Source organism: Camelus bactrianus, chromosome 10 (genome assembly GCF_048773025.1).
Source record: "Camelus bactrianus isolate YW-2024 breed Bactrian camel chromosome 10, ASM4877302v1, whole genome shotgun sequence".
Classification (NCBI taxonomy): Eukaryota; Metazoa; Chordata; class Mammalia; order Artiodactyla; family Camelidae; genus Camelus; species Camelus bactrianus.
Window position 1 is genome coordinate 71,638,328 of NC_133548.1, and position 18,182 is coordinate 71,656,509.

Here is an 18,182-nt window from a genome sequence, read left to right on the forward strand (position 1 = left end):
AAAACTTATATTGTCCTTGAGAAAAGAGATACAGAAGCGAGCAAATAAATAAGATAATTTCATTAGAAGTTTTTCAGACCACATGAATATTACTTTAAATATGATGAAAAGCCATTGAAATTTCAAGCAGGGATAAAATGCAATCTTACCTGCATTCTCTGCTGCCTGGAGAGTAATTGGTGAGGAAGAAAACTGGAAGCAGGGAGTTAGCACCGTTACAGACTTCTGCGGTGGGCTGGGCAGGACAATGGCAGCACATGGAGGCAAAGAGGACTGAACGGATTTAGATGTATTTTAGACATTTCGGAGGTAAAAGCGCCAAGATTTGCTCACAACTTCAATGTGGGAAGAAAAAGAAGATAAAAATCAAAAATATTTTGGTAAATGGTCATGCTTTTAACTAGGAGTAGGGGAAACAGATCACAGGTTCTGTGAGGGAAAACTGTTTTTCTGTTTTGGCCCAAATAGACAATCAAAGGGAGATGTCAAACATCGATCGTTGAGTCTGAAGCCCATCGGAGAGGACAAAACAGATGATACTGATCAGGGAAATACTGGCACATGAATGATATTTGAAATCGTAGAAATAGATGAGATTATTATACAAAGAATGAGCGTAGAAGAAGAGCTATGTCATTATTTGATAATAGGACATTGTGTCAATCATACCACAATGAAGCTGGAAAAGAGAGGGAGGGTGGGAAGGAAGGAAGGAAGGAAGGATGGAAGGAAGGAAGGAAAGGAAAGGAACGAAGGAAGGAAGGATGGATGGAAGGAAAGAAAGGAAGGAAGGATGGATGGAAGGAAGGAAAGGAACGAAGGAAGGAAGGAAGAAAGGAAAGGAAGGAAGGAAGGAAGGAAGAAAAGTTGGAAGGTAGGTTGGACAGGGAGATACAAGGATACAGCAAGGAAACAGAGAACAAGAGTTGAGGTAAGAGGAAACCCAGGAGAGGGTGCTGTTAGGTAAGCCGAGAGAAGACTGTGCTTCAAGAAGAAAAGCAATGAACTCCTGACCATCAACTTCTCTTTATTATTCGCTTTGGTCACTATCCTTGTGCTGTGTCTGAAGAAAATCAGAAATTTCTAAGTCACTGCCCCTTCCAACTCATATTTTTCAGATCCTGCCTTTTATCAGTATTCATTTAATCGTACATATTGTTTTGTCATTCACTCAATAAGATTTCAGAGAGCACTCACCAGTTGCCAGGCATTGTGCACAGGTGTTGGATACAGTTGTGGATGAAATAGGCATGGTTCTTCATCATCGTAGAACTTATAAGCTATTTTATGTGTTCTTGGTTAAACACTTCCTGCAACCATTTGAAATGTGTGCCATTTTCAAACACCCTTATCAAATCTCACTAATACAACCTTGCCTTTCATAGCAGTGCAACTAGGGAACTACCAGCCCACATAAATATTATCTAATCTTGTAATCTGTAAAATCTATGGACTGAGGTACCCTTCACACACCTGCACATCTCGTTCAAGGCCAACCTTACATCCATCCCTGACCCCAAACATTCTATTTTCTAGGACCTTCCTTAATTACTGCCCCCTCTATCTTCTGTAGTCTGTCTCCCTCTTCTACTGGCTCCATTTCCTTAACCTATAAATATGCTCAAATTTCTCCTATCTTCCTCCATACATACATATAATATATATATGGCATTTGATATAGAGAGAGAGAGAAAGAGAGAGAGAGCATTTGATACTCTGTAAAGTCATATTCCTTTGAAGATAAATTTAGCATTACATCATTAAAGAAGACATTTTACTGATATCTAATTCAATTGTTGCTGGAATCATGAACCTCAAAATGTATTATTGGGAACTCACTATTGCTCATATTGCTAATTATCTCCTAGAAGTGCTTCTGCACAGCAACTTCAACCAAGAGTTCCTGGATGAGAAGCCATGCCCCTCCTACAGCAACAAGAACACCTCATCGACTCCATGGACCAAACAGCATTCTCTGGCTTCTCCTTTGTGAACCCCAAATTTGAGAGTTTCCTGAAAAGTTGAGGTTCCCAGGCATGCCCCCAACCCACTCCAGCCAGTGAGCCTGGGTCAGCCAGCACGACGCATCCACTCAGCCCAGGCAGAGAAGGCTGCGCCCTCCAGCCCCCATGATCAGCAACAGTGTGATAATTGTGATTCGTTCTGTTGGCCACTCCCTAGTCCCCTAGAGGGACCTCAGCTCCTGTCTGATTGGGCTTTTATGGTACAGGATCTCTACAGTATATATTTGCAAAGTGCACAGAGTTTTGAATCTTCTGGTGGCAGTTTATTGTATTTTAAGAATATAATAACCAAGTGCCATCTTCTCACCACCATGTTTATATTCAAGCAGTCATGGATTGCCTAATATTTTTTCATTTGTCCTTGAGGTATTAAATGTGATTTTAATGAGAAATAGAAGTGCTTACTGAGATACCAGGGCTTAACTCTTTTTCAAAGAGACCATCTAGATGATTCAGCATGTGCTTACCTACTTTTGGATAACCATTAAGATGCTAACAGCAATATCACAAAGTCTCACAAACAACTCATAGACCTCTAAAAATAAATCCTCAAATGAAAATTTACGAAGTTTTTCTCTGTAACATGTTATACTTTTCATCTTTCGTTCCTTGAAACATTCTTCTTCTTTCATCTGTCAGCTCTCCTACTATTCTGATAATGTCTGCTATAACCTTGAAATGAATTGTTTCTTATAGTTGTATCCTCAGACCAAAGTCTCATCGCACATTCTTCCTGAGGCATCTCACATTGACTTTCACACCCACCTCTTTCCACATCTATATATTTAACCCATTTCTTTTTGCTCAACTTCATATTTTTATATGCAACTACCTGCCAGGCATCTGACTTCTTAAACTCAACACATTCAAAATGGAATCTATCGTTTTTGATGTAAAACTGCTCTTCTCCCACAGTACCCAAGCAAAATCCAATCCATCATCAAATGTAACATCACCTTTGTGATAGCTATTCATTCATTCACTTAAGATAGAATCAAAAGTCACCCTTCAGTCTGTCTTCTTGCTTGTCCTCCCCCTTCCTCATCCTCTTCATCCAATGATTTATTAGATTCTGCCTAATTAACTCCTAAATGTTTCCTAAATATGACCTCTACACTTTATGCCTACAACAACTGTGCTAACATTATTCCTTTACTATATTTTTCTTGGCTTACTACAGTAACCTACTTATTGGTTTCTATGTCTTTAATCACTCTTCTTAAAACCTACCCTCCAAGATAGGTATTTCCTCCAGTCAGCCTTCCCTGTGTACTCTGGACCCTTCCTCTGTACCTCCTCATTCCCTGTACCAATTCCTTCTTGCATTCCCCATCCTGAAATACCAATTTATAACTCTGTCTTGTCCTCTGGAGTGTGAACCTCTTCTCAGTGAAAATACCCTATTAACTATACTTTATTAGAAATATTCAGCACAGTGACTAAGATGATTGTAAGCCTTTGCTGAGTAAAACAGTGGGTGATAGTGTTAAATCTATCCTTTTTGCAGTGCATTCTTTCTGCTACAAATGGAAGATACATCAATGCTTTTTACAGTACTTTATACAGTTTACCCAAACCAAGAAACAGTTATGTTTATGTTGAAACATGAATAGCTTCTCCATCCTTAGTCAAATTCAAATATCTACAAGGCTGGGCTGTTAACGTAAATACCTGAAATGTCCTAGTAGTAGTAGTAATAGGAAGGGATCTGGCTTGCTGCTTACTGAGGAGTGTATACTCCACCATAAGGCATTCATATTCAATTGAAAAAAATGTAGGGACAAGCAAAGCTCATGTTCTCTGGACTCTGGGGGTCAAGTTGGTGATACGTGCTACAAATGTACTATAACAACTCATAACTCCTGTCATCTTAGCTCAAAAAATGGCAATTCTTAGACAAATGTAGCCTACACATTATATACAAATTGGATAATAGAAATGATAATTTTAAGAGTTTTAGTAGTTTTTTTCTTTTCTGTTTTGCTCTCTTCCCATTTCCCGGACCCACTGTGATCACATGCCATACATTACACTGTCAACTTTTTCATGTTTCTAGTTTTTTTATTGATGTCAGCCTACTGACATATTTTCCTTCTGCAGTTTCCAATCATATTTCTGTTGCCATAGATACAAGTGACTTTCAAAAAAAGTAATATGTAATTAAGATTTTTACAAGAAAAACAATTTTTGTAACTCTGGCTATAACTGGGTATATATCTGAGGGAAATGAAAACACTAATTCAAAAAGATATGTAAGCCCCAGTGTTCATGGCAGCCTTGTTTCCAGTTGCCAGGATATGGAGGCAACCCGGGTGTCTATCAATGAAAGGATGGATAGAGAGGATGTAGCATATGTGTGCAGTGGAATGTTACTTGGCCACAAAGAGAATGAAGTTTTGCCATTTGCAGAAGCATGGATGGATTTGGAGGGTATTGTGTTGGGTGGGGTGAGTTAGACAAGAAAGGACAAGTATGGTGTGCTGTCACATATGTGTGGAATCTAAAAAATAAATCAAACTAGTGAATGTAACCAAATAGAAACAGACTTACAGATATAGAGAACAGACTGGTGGTTGCCAGTGGGGAGAGTTAACGGGGAAAGGGAAGGTAAGGATGTGGGATTCAGAGGTACAAAGTACTAAGTATAAAATAAATAGACTACAAGGATATATTGTACAACACAAGGAATAAAGCCAATATTTTATAATAACTATAAATTGACTATAACATTTAAAATTGCAAATAACGTTTTACAACTGACACATATAATGTTGTATATCCACTGTACCTCAATAAAAATAAAAAATAAAATTATGTGGAGTGAAGATATGAAGAAATTAGCAGTTTCAAGGAGGATAATTTGAAACATTAGATAAATTTCTGTAACCCATATTTTCATTCACTAGGTAATAACTAATATTTTCTTTTATATAAAATGTAAATTATAATAGTAACAATAATAAAATAGCAATAATAATGAATGAGGTAATATACGTGAATATTCTTTGTAAAATGTAAGGGTCTATCTAAAGGAATAAGCTGTTGTCTTTACCTTTTCAGTCTTCTGCCAACGCACCCTAACCTTTCTTGTGGCAGAAAAAGCTAGGGAAATTATTCAATGCAATAGACTGGCACAAACGCTAACAATGTCAGCTAATTTGCCAAAACCATCATAGTGGGAGAGTATGTTTACTTTTCGGGTTTTCACCAACGTAACAATGACGAGCAGGTAGAACAAGTGAGGTAACATATGTACACTGACTAATCATGGGAAGGAGGAACAACAGGTCTGCAGTACCAAATCAATCCCTGGCATAATTTCTTTTATTTTACAATCCCCATAACTTCACCCATTTCTAGCTCACGAACTCCTCCCTAGTTCTATCTGCAAAATGTAGTTGTCAATTCACTTGTTGTTCTAATTATCATAGTTAACATTATTTGCATTGGTAAAATATCACTCATAAAAGGAGGTTGCTGATAACCATGAGAGCCAGCAATAAGGCTTGTGTAGTTCAAAATCTATATTGAGACTCTTGTCCAACATGGCCTAATTCCAACACTTTCTTAGGTTACCTCCCTGCTGTGATCACAGGAATGTAAACACCCTGTAGTTTCCTCTTTTTTTAGCTTGCTGACTTCTTCTCAATGTTGGCCTGTCCAGTCTTCTTCCCCTGAACTTACTGACTCAACACATTCTATTTCTGGTAACTAAAATTAATAATTTGCCCCCCCAATATTAACAGATGAGATTTTTTATTACTACTACCCAACAATTATTGCTGAAATGTGTTTATAAACATTTATACAATATGTCTACAACACATAATGTCTAACCTTAATTGTATATATAAACCGAGTAGCTAAAAGAGAAACAAGAAACTTTATTACAATATAATAATTAGCAACTAATCAAATTTCTGAGAAATGATAATATATCAGATTGTGTAAAATGATACTCTTCCTTAAAATATTATTGTAGCTTATTTATTCACTTGTTCAGTCAGCAAAATAGCCACTGAAAAATGTAAGATGAATAAGACTCCCAGGAATCTCAGGGCTATTGCTAAGGATGGACAATATCAAAAATAATTATAACAAATACAGCTAAGGAAGTTCAGGTTTTTAAGAAATGCCCAGAGTATGAGGGCACAAAAGAGGAGAGGCTGCTAACTCAGTCTAAGGGAATTAGGGAAAGTTTGCAGGAAAAGGACATTTTTGCATAATTAGGATTGATAATTCACTGAAAAGCCAAAATATTTTAGGGGCTATGCCAAATGTAAATTCAGATGAAATTTCTACCTGAGATCATAGCATCTTAGTAGCAGGCAGCAAAGACTTCCAGTTACAGAATTATTACTGATTCTTTAACATAAAACATACTTTTAAAAAACAATTATAAGATTTTTTAAATGCATGCTGAGTTTACAAGAAAGTAAAAAATATATATATCCAAAGGACAGAACTAGGAAACTGGAAACAATAATAATTTAAAAACAAGAGTGGACACTCTGGCTTTCCTTGGGAGATTTGAATTAAATGTCTGAATGGAAGCATGATTTTAAAGACATTGTACCAACAACTGGCAAAAAGTTGGAGTCGAGACTACCATACAAACCAGGCTATGGCTTTAGTGAGAGTATATCTTTAGTGGCTTGCCAGGAGCTCTGTACACAAAAAAATTATAATAATGATTTCCTATGAGAATTTTTATGCAATTGTCTGCTCTCGTGTGAATTTCCTGTAAAATTTATGTACTCTGCATTTTCTAAGAGCCCATAATCTGAGGAATTCACAGATATGCACACACACACACACTGCTGCTACCACCACCACACATATAAATACACTGGGATGCTTGGCAGAGTAAATGCAAAATGACTTTCAAGAAATGTTTCTCCAAAGCAGGTTTCTCTATATTTTCACAGATAGACTTTGCTAAAATGAGCTCACAATCCAAAATTATCAGACAAATACTCTGACAATCCACCTTGAACAAGAATTAGAATCAACACAAGGGAGTGTTAAATTACCAAGTGTTTCAGATAGTAGAAATATCCGATAGATGCTACGCTATGTTTAAAATGATTAAATACATGAGTAACTACAATATTTAATAATAATAACATGTATGACAGGAGAACAATGTCTAGGTAAAAACACTTAAATGTCATGGTTTTATTCAGGTGGAATGTGGAGATATTTTAGAATTTTATGACCAAGATGGCAGTGTAGGAGACCCAGACCTCTGTCCTCCTACAAAGAATAACTAGGTAGCTATCCACAAATGAAAATAGCTCTTGGAGAGCTCAAGAGTCCACTTACGAAGCTTTAGCAACACAACAGAGCAAAAATCTACACAAAAAGTGTAGGAAGAAAAGTTTCATTTTGCCTTGTTATCCCTTCCCCAAGACTGACACTGTTCAGTACCAAAAGGGAATTCCCTACCCCAAGAGAGTTCTCTTGGCCCAGAAAAGGAGAGCAGGTGAGTGACTAGCTTCCCCAGTATTTTGGGGAATTGCACAAAGAACCCACTGTGGTTTAACCCCAGCCAGAAACCATAAAGCTGAGACATCTGCAGACATCTAGGATCAAGGAAGAAGGGAAGAGCTACCAGAAACAGCCATGTGCAGGAGTGACCTTGGTTCCCAGTAGCTTGCTGGTCAGAGGACCTCAGTAGGCTTCGCTGCTAAATATCTCAACAACCCTTAAAGACACTGCAGACCATCACAGCTTTTATTTCTGGACCCAGCAGACTGCTCCACAGAGGATCCAGGCAGATTTCTCCCCTGAAGAAACCAATAATTGGGACAACCATCAAAGATTCCCTACATATTTCATGGTTGAAGTTTTTGTCCTACATTCATGACTACTAGCTGCCTAAGTCCCCTCTCTTCCCGTCAGAACCCAGGATCTGTACTGGCAGCCAGTCCCATCCTTTTCAGCTATGCACATGCAAGATGCCAGCCTAGACCCCTGCAGCCACCCTCCACTGCTGTGTGCACACCCGTTATTAGCCCCTGTAGTCACATAAGTGCCTACCAATAGCCAAGGCCCCCACACCTGCTGTGGGCATGGATCTGGTGCTGACTTTTGCTACTGATCAACACTGCAGTGGTTGCCTGAAGCTTGTCCTGAAAGCTATGTACCTTATGCCACGGCCCTATTCCCATCACTAGCCTCTAGTGCCATATGTATGCCTGAGGTCAGCCCATGCAGCTGCATGAGTGCACACTGACAGCCAAGGCTCCCCACAGCTGTTTGGCACCCAAATCTAAGCTGACTCCTGTCACTGGCCTGCACTTCCATGCATGTCCACAGCTAACCCTGGTAGCCAAGCACCTGCACAATGCCTGCCCCAATTCCCATCACCAGCCCCCACCTCCATGCATACACTTGTAGCTAGCCCATGCTGTCACACAACTATGTGCCAACAACCAGGGCTCCCACAGCTGCTGGTGCTCCTGTAGCTGGCCCTGGCTACTGCTGCTGGCCCCAGCTCTTTCCACTGTGTATGTGGATACAGCCAGCCAAGAGTGTGCACACCACTGGTTCTGGCCACCACTGCCACCTGCCACAACCCCTAGCTGCTGGACCTGGAGGTGCCACTGAGAACCCCATAAGCCTTAGCAGCCACAGCTCTTGCCAAAGACCATGCAGTCTGCAGCATCATAGACCCCAGCTGCCTGAGCTGATTAAGACCCCCAGACCTGAAGCTCCCACACACTCCTGTACTTGACACTCTGTAGTATTAGACTAGACTGGAGCCACAAAATGCTTCTGCATGCCCCAACCCACAAAAGAAGACTTTTCCATATCAAAGTCAGTCCATGAAGTCTGAAAGAGGAGATTCTACCTTAAAATGCACAGATACCTACAGAAGGTTACACGGATCACAAAGAATCAGAGAAGCATGACAGCACCAAAGGTACACAGTAAATGTCCAGTAATTGACCACAAGGAAATGAAGGTCCATGAATTGTCTGAAAAAGAATGCAAAATAATTGTCTTAAAGGTTCTCAGAGAGCCACAAGAGAACACAGATAAACAATTTAAAGAAACCAGAGAAACAGTACCCAAAAATGAGAATTTCAACAAAGTGATAGAAAATATAAAACAGGAATCTTGGAGCTCAAAAATACAATGACTGGCTGCAGGATTCAGTAGAAAATTTCAACAGCAGACTCAGCCAAACAATAGAAAGAATCAGTGAGCTTGAAGACACACCATTTGAAAATATTCAGTTAGAGGAACATTAAAACAAAAGAATGAAAAAAAATGAAAACCTATAGGATTTATAAGACACCATTAAGAAAACAATCTATGCATTATGGGAGTTACAGAAGAAGAAGAGAAAAAGATAGGGACACAAAGGCCACTTATAGAAATAATGGCTGAAAGAGTGGTTCAACATCTTCAAACTAATAAATATTATAAACCATATTAATAGAATGAAAGATAAAAGTCCTATGATCATTTCAATAGATGCAGGAGAAAAGTCTGAGGAAATTCAACATCCTTTCATAATAAAAACTCTCAATAAAGTAAGCACAGAAGGAACACCTTAACAAAAGGTGAGGCTGTGCACCTGGTTGCGTCTGGTTCTTTCACTTCAGGAAGACTTGGTTCTATCGGGTTTGGGAATTGCTTTGCCTTAGCTTTATGGCCATCTAGAAGCTACTCAGCTGGCCACAGTTCCACTAAGCTTTTAGGATACCCCAAAAGGGACTTTCCTGATAGCATAACCTTTGTTTTACAAAGCATGAGTCAAGAGAACTCTAGGGTTGTGATAAAAACCAAAACTGCCAATGCAAAAAAAAAAAAAAAAAAAAAAAAGTAACAATTTAGGCTGAATAACAAATGCAGAACAATTCAAAATAGCGAAGATAAATGCATATGTTATTTCATTTTAGTCAAATTTCCATTTAATTCAATTTGGCTTTTTGAGAAAACCCCTTGTTACCCCATACACTGCAGGGCTTTGAGTACAAACGCAAGAATTCACTGTTTGTATAACTAATTGCACACATCACTTTTACTCTTTCCTTTTATTATATTCCTGACATATCAATGATTCAGAGATTTTTCTGTTTCATAGGCTGCAGATGTGGAGTCAAGAGTTTCAGAGTGTGCTAAATAGTTTGTGTGTTTTTCTTTTGTTTCAGTCTGTTCCCAGTATTCTAGAGGAGTGTTTGCCATTTTTGGACTCTATGATAAGAGGTCAGTGCATACTTTGACCTCATTCTGCAGCGCCTTACACATCTCCCTCATCACACCAAGTTTCCCCACGGAGGGGGAGAGCCAGTTTGTGCTGCAGCTAAGGCCTTCCTTACGAGGAGCACTCTTGAGTTTGCTGGATCACTATGAATGGAATTGTTTTGTCTTCCTGTATGACACAGACAGAGGTAAGTCACAATTCCACATCTCTATAAGTAAAACTCTAAGTTTCAATCTGAAAAGGCTTTGTATCACTTAGGTGATTTAACAAAATATTTTGATGCCCAGTATGGCTAAAATCAGAAAATGATCGATGTATATTCTCAGTATTTTTATCTTGACCCTGGGGAAAATTTTCTAATTAAGTGAGCTTCAAATTCACAAGGTTGGTTGCTCATGAGAAAATCATGCTCTGTTACTAGTTGAAATTAAAGTATATAATTTTTTTTTACATTTCCATGATGATATTTCAGGTACAATCATAAAATAAGTTTGTCTTTTACCTCAAATAAAAATGATTTAATGTTTTGGAACATCTTAAAATAGTAGCAGGTTGAGCCATAGCATTGACTTTGAAATACAAAATGTTAAATGAGTAATTGAAGGGTCATGACAATGAAAATAAAGATTTGGTGGTAAGGCTTCTACATGCTGGCAACCTTTCACTTTATCTTTACCTATCAGTCTATAAAGGTTAATAAATGATACCATATGATCCATGTGCTGGAGAAACAAGGTGGATAACTGACATAAATTATTGGCAATCCGTATAATTTTGTACAATGTTGATATACTTTGACTTTTGGTTGGAGACATAAGTTAAGGAATTCCAATTTTTTTTCAGCTCTGTTTTTTATTTAGTGACTAGAATCATAGCAACATATTATATTTGAGAATAAATATTAGAGAATCACCTGTGAGGTTTTGTCTTCATTCTTTTTCCTTGAAGTGTAAGATTTATTAGCAGACAAGAAGTTAAAAGAAAAGTTTGAACAGGCAACATTTCAAGAACATCCTTGAATACAATTCTGTCCGTGAAATGAGTAAAACAATTAAATGTGAGAACGATAAACAAGCAAAATAAATCTTTTAAAGATATAAGTACCTTCAAAATCCAAAGCATAATTCCCTATATTCAGAGACAAAAACTTGTTAAATGAATTCACCTTTCTCATTAAAAATTCACATGTTTAATTAGATGGAAATAGGTTGTCATATAAGATGTCTCACCAGTGGTAATCCTAGTACATTCCTTATCTTGGCATTCTTCATAAGTTTACCTTTTGGAAACAAGCTCAGAAAATTTAATATTATCAGTGTATTTTATGCATGGCTGTGGCATACTCAAATTCTCATTTGGAAGTTTGAGAACCTACCCATAGGTCATGATACATTTTTCAATAGCTGACAATCCAAAGCATCCTAGAGAATGTATTACAAATTAGAGAAACTGTTACTTTGTTCATTCTAACTTTTGGAAAAATCCTTAAGCAAGAAGACACTGAAAAATGAATCATAATGCAAATTAAAACAGTAATGAGGTATCACTACATATCTATCAGAATTGCTCAAATCAAGATCATTGACAACATCAAATGATGGTTAGGATGTGGAGTAACAGGAACTCATTCATTACTGAGGGGGATGAAAAATGGTTCAGCTGCTTTGGAAGACAATCTGGCAGTTTCTTACAAAGCTAAACTTATTCTTACTATTTATCCAGCAGTCATGTTCCTTGGTATTTACCCAAACCACACAAAACCTTCACATGGATGTTTATAACAGCTTTATTCACAATAGCCAAAACTTGGAAGCAATCAAGATGTCCTTCAGGAGGTGAAAGGATGATTAACCTGTGGTATATTCAGACAATGGAATATTATTCACAGCTGAAAATAAATGAGTTGTTGAGACATGAAAAGACAAGGAAGAACTTTAAATACATATTACTAAGTGAAAGGAGTCATTCTGAAAAGGCTACATACCCTATGATTCCAACTACATGACATTCTGGAAAACACCAAACTATGGAGACAATAAAAAGATCAGTGGTTGCCAGGAGTTAAAGGAAAGGAGAGATGAACAGGTAAAGCACAGAGGGGCTTTAGGGCAGTAAAACTGCTCTGTGTGATATTATAATGGTGGATACATGTCACTATATATTCGTCCAAACCCATAGAATATACAGCACCAAGGGTGAACCCTTCTGTCAGCTAGGACTTTGCATGATAGTGATGTACAAAGGTAGGTTCATCAGTTGTAAAATATGAGTGTCAATGCAAAAAAATTTACACTTCAATAAAATTGATTTTGGTTCAAAAATTGAATCATAATGTGAAGAAATATAGACGAGATGGTTCCTCCTGTAGTGTGTTATGACACAGCTCAGTTTGCCACTTTGGGCAGAAGACTTTCATTTTACGACATCTTAGTCTCACTGAAATGCCAGTGGGACCAATGTCTTACTTTTTTCCCCTGCCCTTGTGCAAACCAGTCTCTGGCAAGGGGAGGGTTCTAGGCATTCATGCATCAGCCTCCCCACCAAACAGGGATTAAAAGCAGTGCTTTGCTTTTGCACCAGTTTATACTTTCCGGGATCCTCACTCCTGCATGACAAGTCAGATGCTCCAACCTTGAGCCACCTCCCGGTTCTTTTTACCATCAGATCTCTCTGGTATACTCAGACAATACTTGACTATGTAAAGATCCTTTCTCCTGGTTAAATTTCTGCCTTCAAAGTCTTAAACTCATCATGGTACAAGCACTATTTCTTCTAATATGTATCATGTAACCTTTAACCTACTTATTGGCTTGCTGCACAAAAAGCCTACCTTTTCCTGTCACCACACTAGAATTTAACTGGTTTGCTTCTAACCAGCTGAGGCAAGTCACTCTCTAGACACTCTCTTAGTTCTCTACAATACTTGTTTCAGGATTCAATACCTTTGAATTGTCTTCTATTATCACCTAACTCGACTTCAGAGTATACACCTTTATTCCAAGTGGTAACTGCATGAATGAGAAATACAGGAAAACGGTCATTTCATCATGCTCAGATGCCTCACTCTGCCATGATACTACCATTCTTCTCAATATTCTGGGTCTTCCTCCAGTACTTGCAAAGAGCAAGAATAACTTCTCCCATTTGAAATTTTTGTGCTCACTTTATGAGTTTAAGACCACAAGCCAAATCTATCTCCTCTTGAATTATGTATCATTATGACCAACTGAGGTATGAACTTCAGTTATGAACATATGATTAACTTCTATCATAAACATAGTTGGCTGTCATCCATATTTTCACATCACATAAAATTAAAAGAGCACAGATCAACATTAAAGATCAGAGTTTTAAAAAATAATGCACAAAGCCAAGCATAAAGAAATAAGATGGTATGGTATATTTTAGTACTTTCTCTAATCCCCTACTGCCATCGTGAACTTCTCATCTAAATATTTTTCTTATTATAAGTAACTACCTTAATATGACCCTGAATTTCTCTATAAATTGAGTAGAACATGACTTTCTGATGCCTCATAAATTCTTATTTTGGAATAAGTTATTTCAATGCCATTCAATTATTTCTAAACTTTTAACCCCTAAAGTTATCTGGGGATCTCTTAATGTACCAGAGCTTCACTCTGTCATAACTTATTGTTTTTATGTTGAATTATAATCAATAAAAGTAATGATTATTTCATCTGATATGGAACTTGTGTTCTAATCCTGGTCTGCTACTGATTAGCTGTGTGAACCTGTCTGTATTTTGTTCACACTTGAGAGAAAGAGGTAAGAAAGAAAGAAATAAAGAAGGAAGGAAGGAAGGAAGGAAGGAAGGAAGGAAGGAAGGAAGGAAGGAAGGAAGGAAAGAAGGAAGGAAGGAAGGAAGGAAGGAAGGAAGGAAGAAAGAAAGAAAGAAAGAAAGAAAGAAAGAAAGAAAGAAAGAAAGAAAGAAAGAAAGAAAGAAAGAAAGAGAAAGAAAGAAAGAAAGAAAGAAAGAAAGAAAGAAAGAAAGAAAGAAAGAAAGAAAGAAAGAAAGAAAGAAAGAAAGGAAGGAAAGAAGGAAGGAAGGAAGGAAGGAAGGAAGGAAGGAAGAGAGAATGAAAGAGAGAAAGAATGAAAGAGAGAAAGAAAGAAAGAAAGAAAGAAAGAAAGAAAGAAAGAAAGAAAGAAAGAAAGGAAGAAAGAAAGAAAGAAAGAAAGAAAGGAAGAAAGAAAGAGGAAGGAAGAAAGAGGAAGGAAGAAAGAGGAAGGAAGGAAGAAAGGAAAGTTGAACTGCATTTTCTTTAAAGCTAATTGAAACTATCTTTAATGTTTTTTGATATTTTATATTCCAACTATTCTATTCCTTCCCTGGAAATGGTGGGTGGAAAGAAAAAGATAATAGGTGGAACAAGTGATCGCTACCAGCAGGTAGCTCCCTACTTCTGTTTCTTTGGCTGAATCTCAAAAAAAAAAAAAAAAAAAAAAAGTATTCATTTATTTATTTGTTCAATATATCCATTTAGCACTCAGTAAAACTTCATTGTTCAGCTTTCATCAAGTACTTTGATAAGCATTAATGCAGCAATGAGCAAGACACTTCTGAAAATAAATTGTCTTGCTATGACTTCATTAGGAAACAATACACAGCACTCTACTTGACAATTAGAAACTCGTCTTTGATACGTAGCTAGATGTTTTTACAATTTTAAATTGGAAGACAACTATATTTTCCAAAAAGATCATTGTCTCTTTGGGAAAAACAATTATAAAACATCATTTAAATATGAACTTTGGTAAGATTTTTGAGTTAATAAAGATGAGGCTATTGAGCACTTACAATGTGGCTCATGTACCTTCATGAGGAACTGAATTTTAAATTTTCTTTAATTTTACTTGATTAAATAATTTCATTTGACTAATAGTCATTGTATTGGGCAACACAGCATATCTAACCACTGAATTCATCTGCAATAGCATATCTCCCATTAAATGAAATTTCCAAATGTCTTCTTGATTCATATTTTACTATGTAAGGATAGAACACAGAGAACACCCTGTGTGTAATCCTTTTTATAGTAATTTTCCCATTGTGTTGTGTGTACATTTACATCTTTTCTTCACTTAGAGTGTAAGTCCTTCTGCCGTTATTATTATGTCTTTTTACATTTATCCTTCATTTTGAGCATAGTTACCCCCAATAGGCGTCCCATAAATATGAAATAAATTAACAGACAAATCAAATTAAGTCATTGACAATAGGTATCAAGTAATTTTCAAGCTCTAAAAACTAATCATGTAACTCATGTCTTATTCATTGTACCATTTTACCATTAAAATGGTTCATAGAACAGTCAAAATGAAAAAAGCATCTCCTGTACGAATAGTACTTGAATTGAATGCAGTTTTGTTGTGATGAGAATTGTGGAGCAGGCTGAAAATAAACATTCTTGACTTAGACATATTAAGTTAAATATTTAGAAAAATTTTGAATGACCTATATTTTGGTAATATGAAATCTTGACTTTTTTCAAAATCAAGTAGTACAGCATTTTCCTTGAGTGAAAAAGAGACTAATTTAAATGTTTATAATGTAAGTCATGGTTATTTTTGAAATAAATCTTTTCAGAAGAACATATTTTTACCTGTGTCTATCACCCAGAATTTTAAGAATTCATGATGTTTTAAGGCCATTTCTAACAACACTGGTAACAAGATGAATTTATGATCAAAAGACAGAGAAAGAGACAGAAACCTAACATTTTTAAAATTCTAATAATCACTGTCAGTATTTTTCAGAACTGTTATGATGGCCAGCAACTTTGATTTCATGTCTGGCATAAGCAGTGGCTGACACTGACCTTGTCTTGCTTAATTCCAGTTTTCTTTAATGCTTAATGCTCAAAGTTTTACTCACATTAGTGCTTTCCAGGCAAATGGTGTTGTTTCACAGTTTGCTAAATATCTTATATGCATTATCTTAATAAATATTATAACATTATGTAAATTGTTCCTAGGAGAGATGTATTTGGCAAAGCATAGAGGATAAAACTTAACTTTGGCTAGTTTTGGCTTGTTTCCTTTGGTCTGTTTCTCGTTGTTGTTTTTTACAAAAATACATTCTGCGATGTGCAGAAACCTAGAAACAATGTTGTAGATGGTATAGTATGCATACGTTGAAGCCAGTGGAAGAAGTGACAAGGGTATGGAAAGAGAAGTATGTTTGGGTGGAGAAGGTGGGGGATCTTGCTATTTTGTTTCTGTTTTGGGAGTTTTATTGCATACATATCTTTTATCTTTAAACTGCTTTAAATCCTTTTGCAAAAAAATAAAAAGTTGAGATCTAAGTAATAGAAAAAGCAATAAATGAAAAAGAAGAGGCATGAGACACCATTCAATGGCATCTCTTTTACTCTCCCCAAAATAAACATGCATAAATCACTCCAGAGAACTCTCCTATCTTCCTTCTGGGTTCAGCTCCAATTATCTCCTTCTCTGTTTTTTTCCCTCATATTGTTTCATTTCATTGCTCTTTTCCTCTTTCTCTGCCTCCTCTCAGAACCTAGAGTGGGTAGGCAGCATGATTTATTTCAGGAGCACTGGGAACCTTAATCTCTTTCTCATCCATCACCAGGAATGGACTCCTAGGATCCCTTTAAACTCAAATCCATAAGTAATATAGAGGGATGACAGAGTAGATAACACTAAAGAACATAGCATAATGACTTCAGTTCACACCAAAGTAAAATTACTGGCCTCTGCTCCTTCCTTGAAATCCGTTTCGGGTAGGGTGGGATCCATACAACCTATCAACTGGACTTGGAGTGCTTCGTGTCTGTCTACACTGCTGATTTCAAGCATCCTTTTTCACTCATTCTCCCCATCTCCAATTCCTGATTACCACACATACTGATACCTTGCTAGCACACATTCACCATTAATTGTGTCACTTAAAATACTTCTGGGCCATTTCTTTAATTAAAAACAAAATTAATAATAGCAAAACAGTTAATTGACATATAAATTCAGGACGTAAGAATCTTTCAGATTCCAACATGGTATTATGTAAGAATGGGTAAGTAATTTATCTTTAATTCCTGATAGCATTCAATTCCATTTTCAACTTATTTTTTAATCCTGAAAAAAGAAATATCTAAGTCTAAAACCCTCACCAGGATAAAGAGGAGTTCCCTTTGTGTAAACCTCCAATGACAACCCTCTGGCAATCATCTGTGTTTATAGTGAACTCATTAAGATTTAGACTACACTTCATAGTTCATCCAAATACACTTGCTTACTGACTTTTATTACTTTTACGGTGCAGGCTGACAATGCCAAACTTGTATTTGTTTCCAGCTGCCAAGTGTGAGGATAATGCATTCCAACAGGGGGAGAATAACATTTAACTATATCTCTCAAGCATGTATCACTGCCTTCCTGCTGGATCCAGGCCAGTGGGAGGGCAAAGGTATAGAAATAACAGTAGAGCTCCCTATGGAGATTCGAATCCATAACTGAGGGAGAAATAGAACAGTAGCCCTTTCTTCTCCATGGTAGGGGGACGCGTTTCAAGACCCGCAGTGGGTGCTTGAAACCATGTATAGTATCAAACCCTTTATATGTTATATTTTTACAGTGATAAAGTTTAATTTATAAATTAGGCACAAGAAGAGATTAACAATAATAAGTAATAATAAAATAGAAAACTATACCAATATACTATAATAAAAGTGATATGAATGTGGTCTCTCACTCTAAAAATATCTAGTGTAAAAATTTAATACTTTTTTTAATCTTAACTAAGCACTTACCACACCCAGTGCCTATAACTTTTGCAGTTTGAGGTGCCACAGCAAAACTAGCACAAATATATTTTTCCTCCTTCACAATTTCATGGATAGATTTGCTCTTACCATAGACCTTAGCAACCTCAGCATACTATTTTTTTTTTCTTAGGT

General features: G+C 36.8%; 1 protein-coding gene across 4 annotated transcripts in view; it reads left to right on the top strand.

Annotated features, from left to right (window-relative positions):
* GRIA4 (glutamate ionotropic receptor AMPA type subunit 4) overlaps window positions 1-18,182 on the top strand; it is a 432,709-nt gene that overhangs the window by 124,971 nt on the left and 289,556 nt on the right. For all 4 annotated transcript variants that reach the window (XM_074372962.1, XM_074372964.1, XM_074372965.1 and 1 more), the window contains one exon: window positions 10,190-10,429. In XM_074372962.1, coding sequence (XP_074229063.1) covers window positions 10,190-10,429 — 240 coding nt within the window. The remainder of the gene's footprint in view (window positions 1-10,189; window positions 10,430-18,182) is intronic.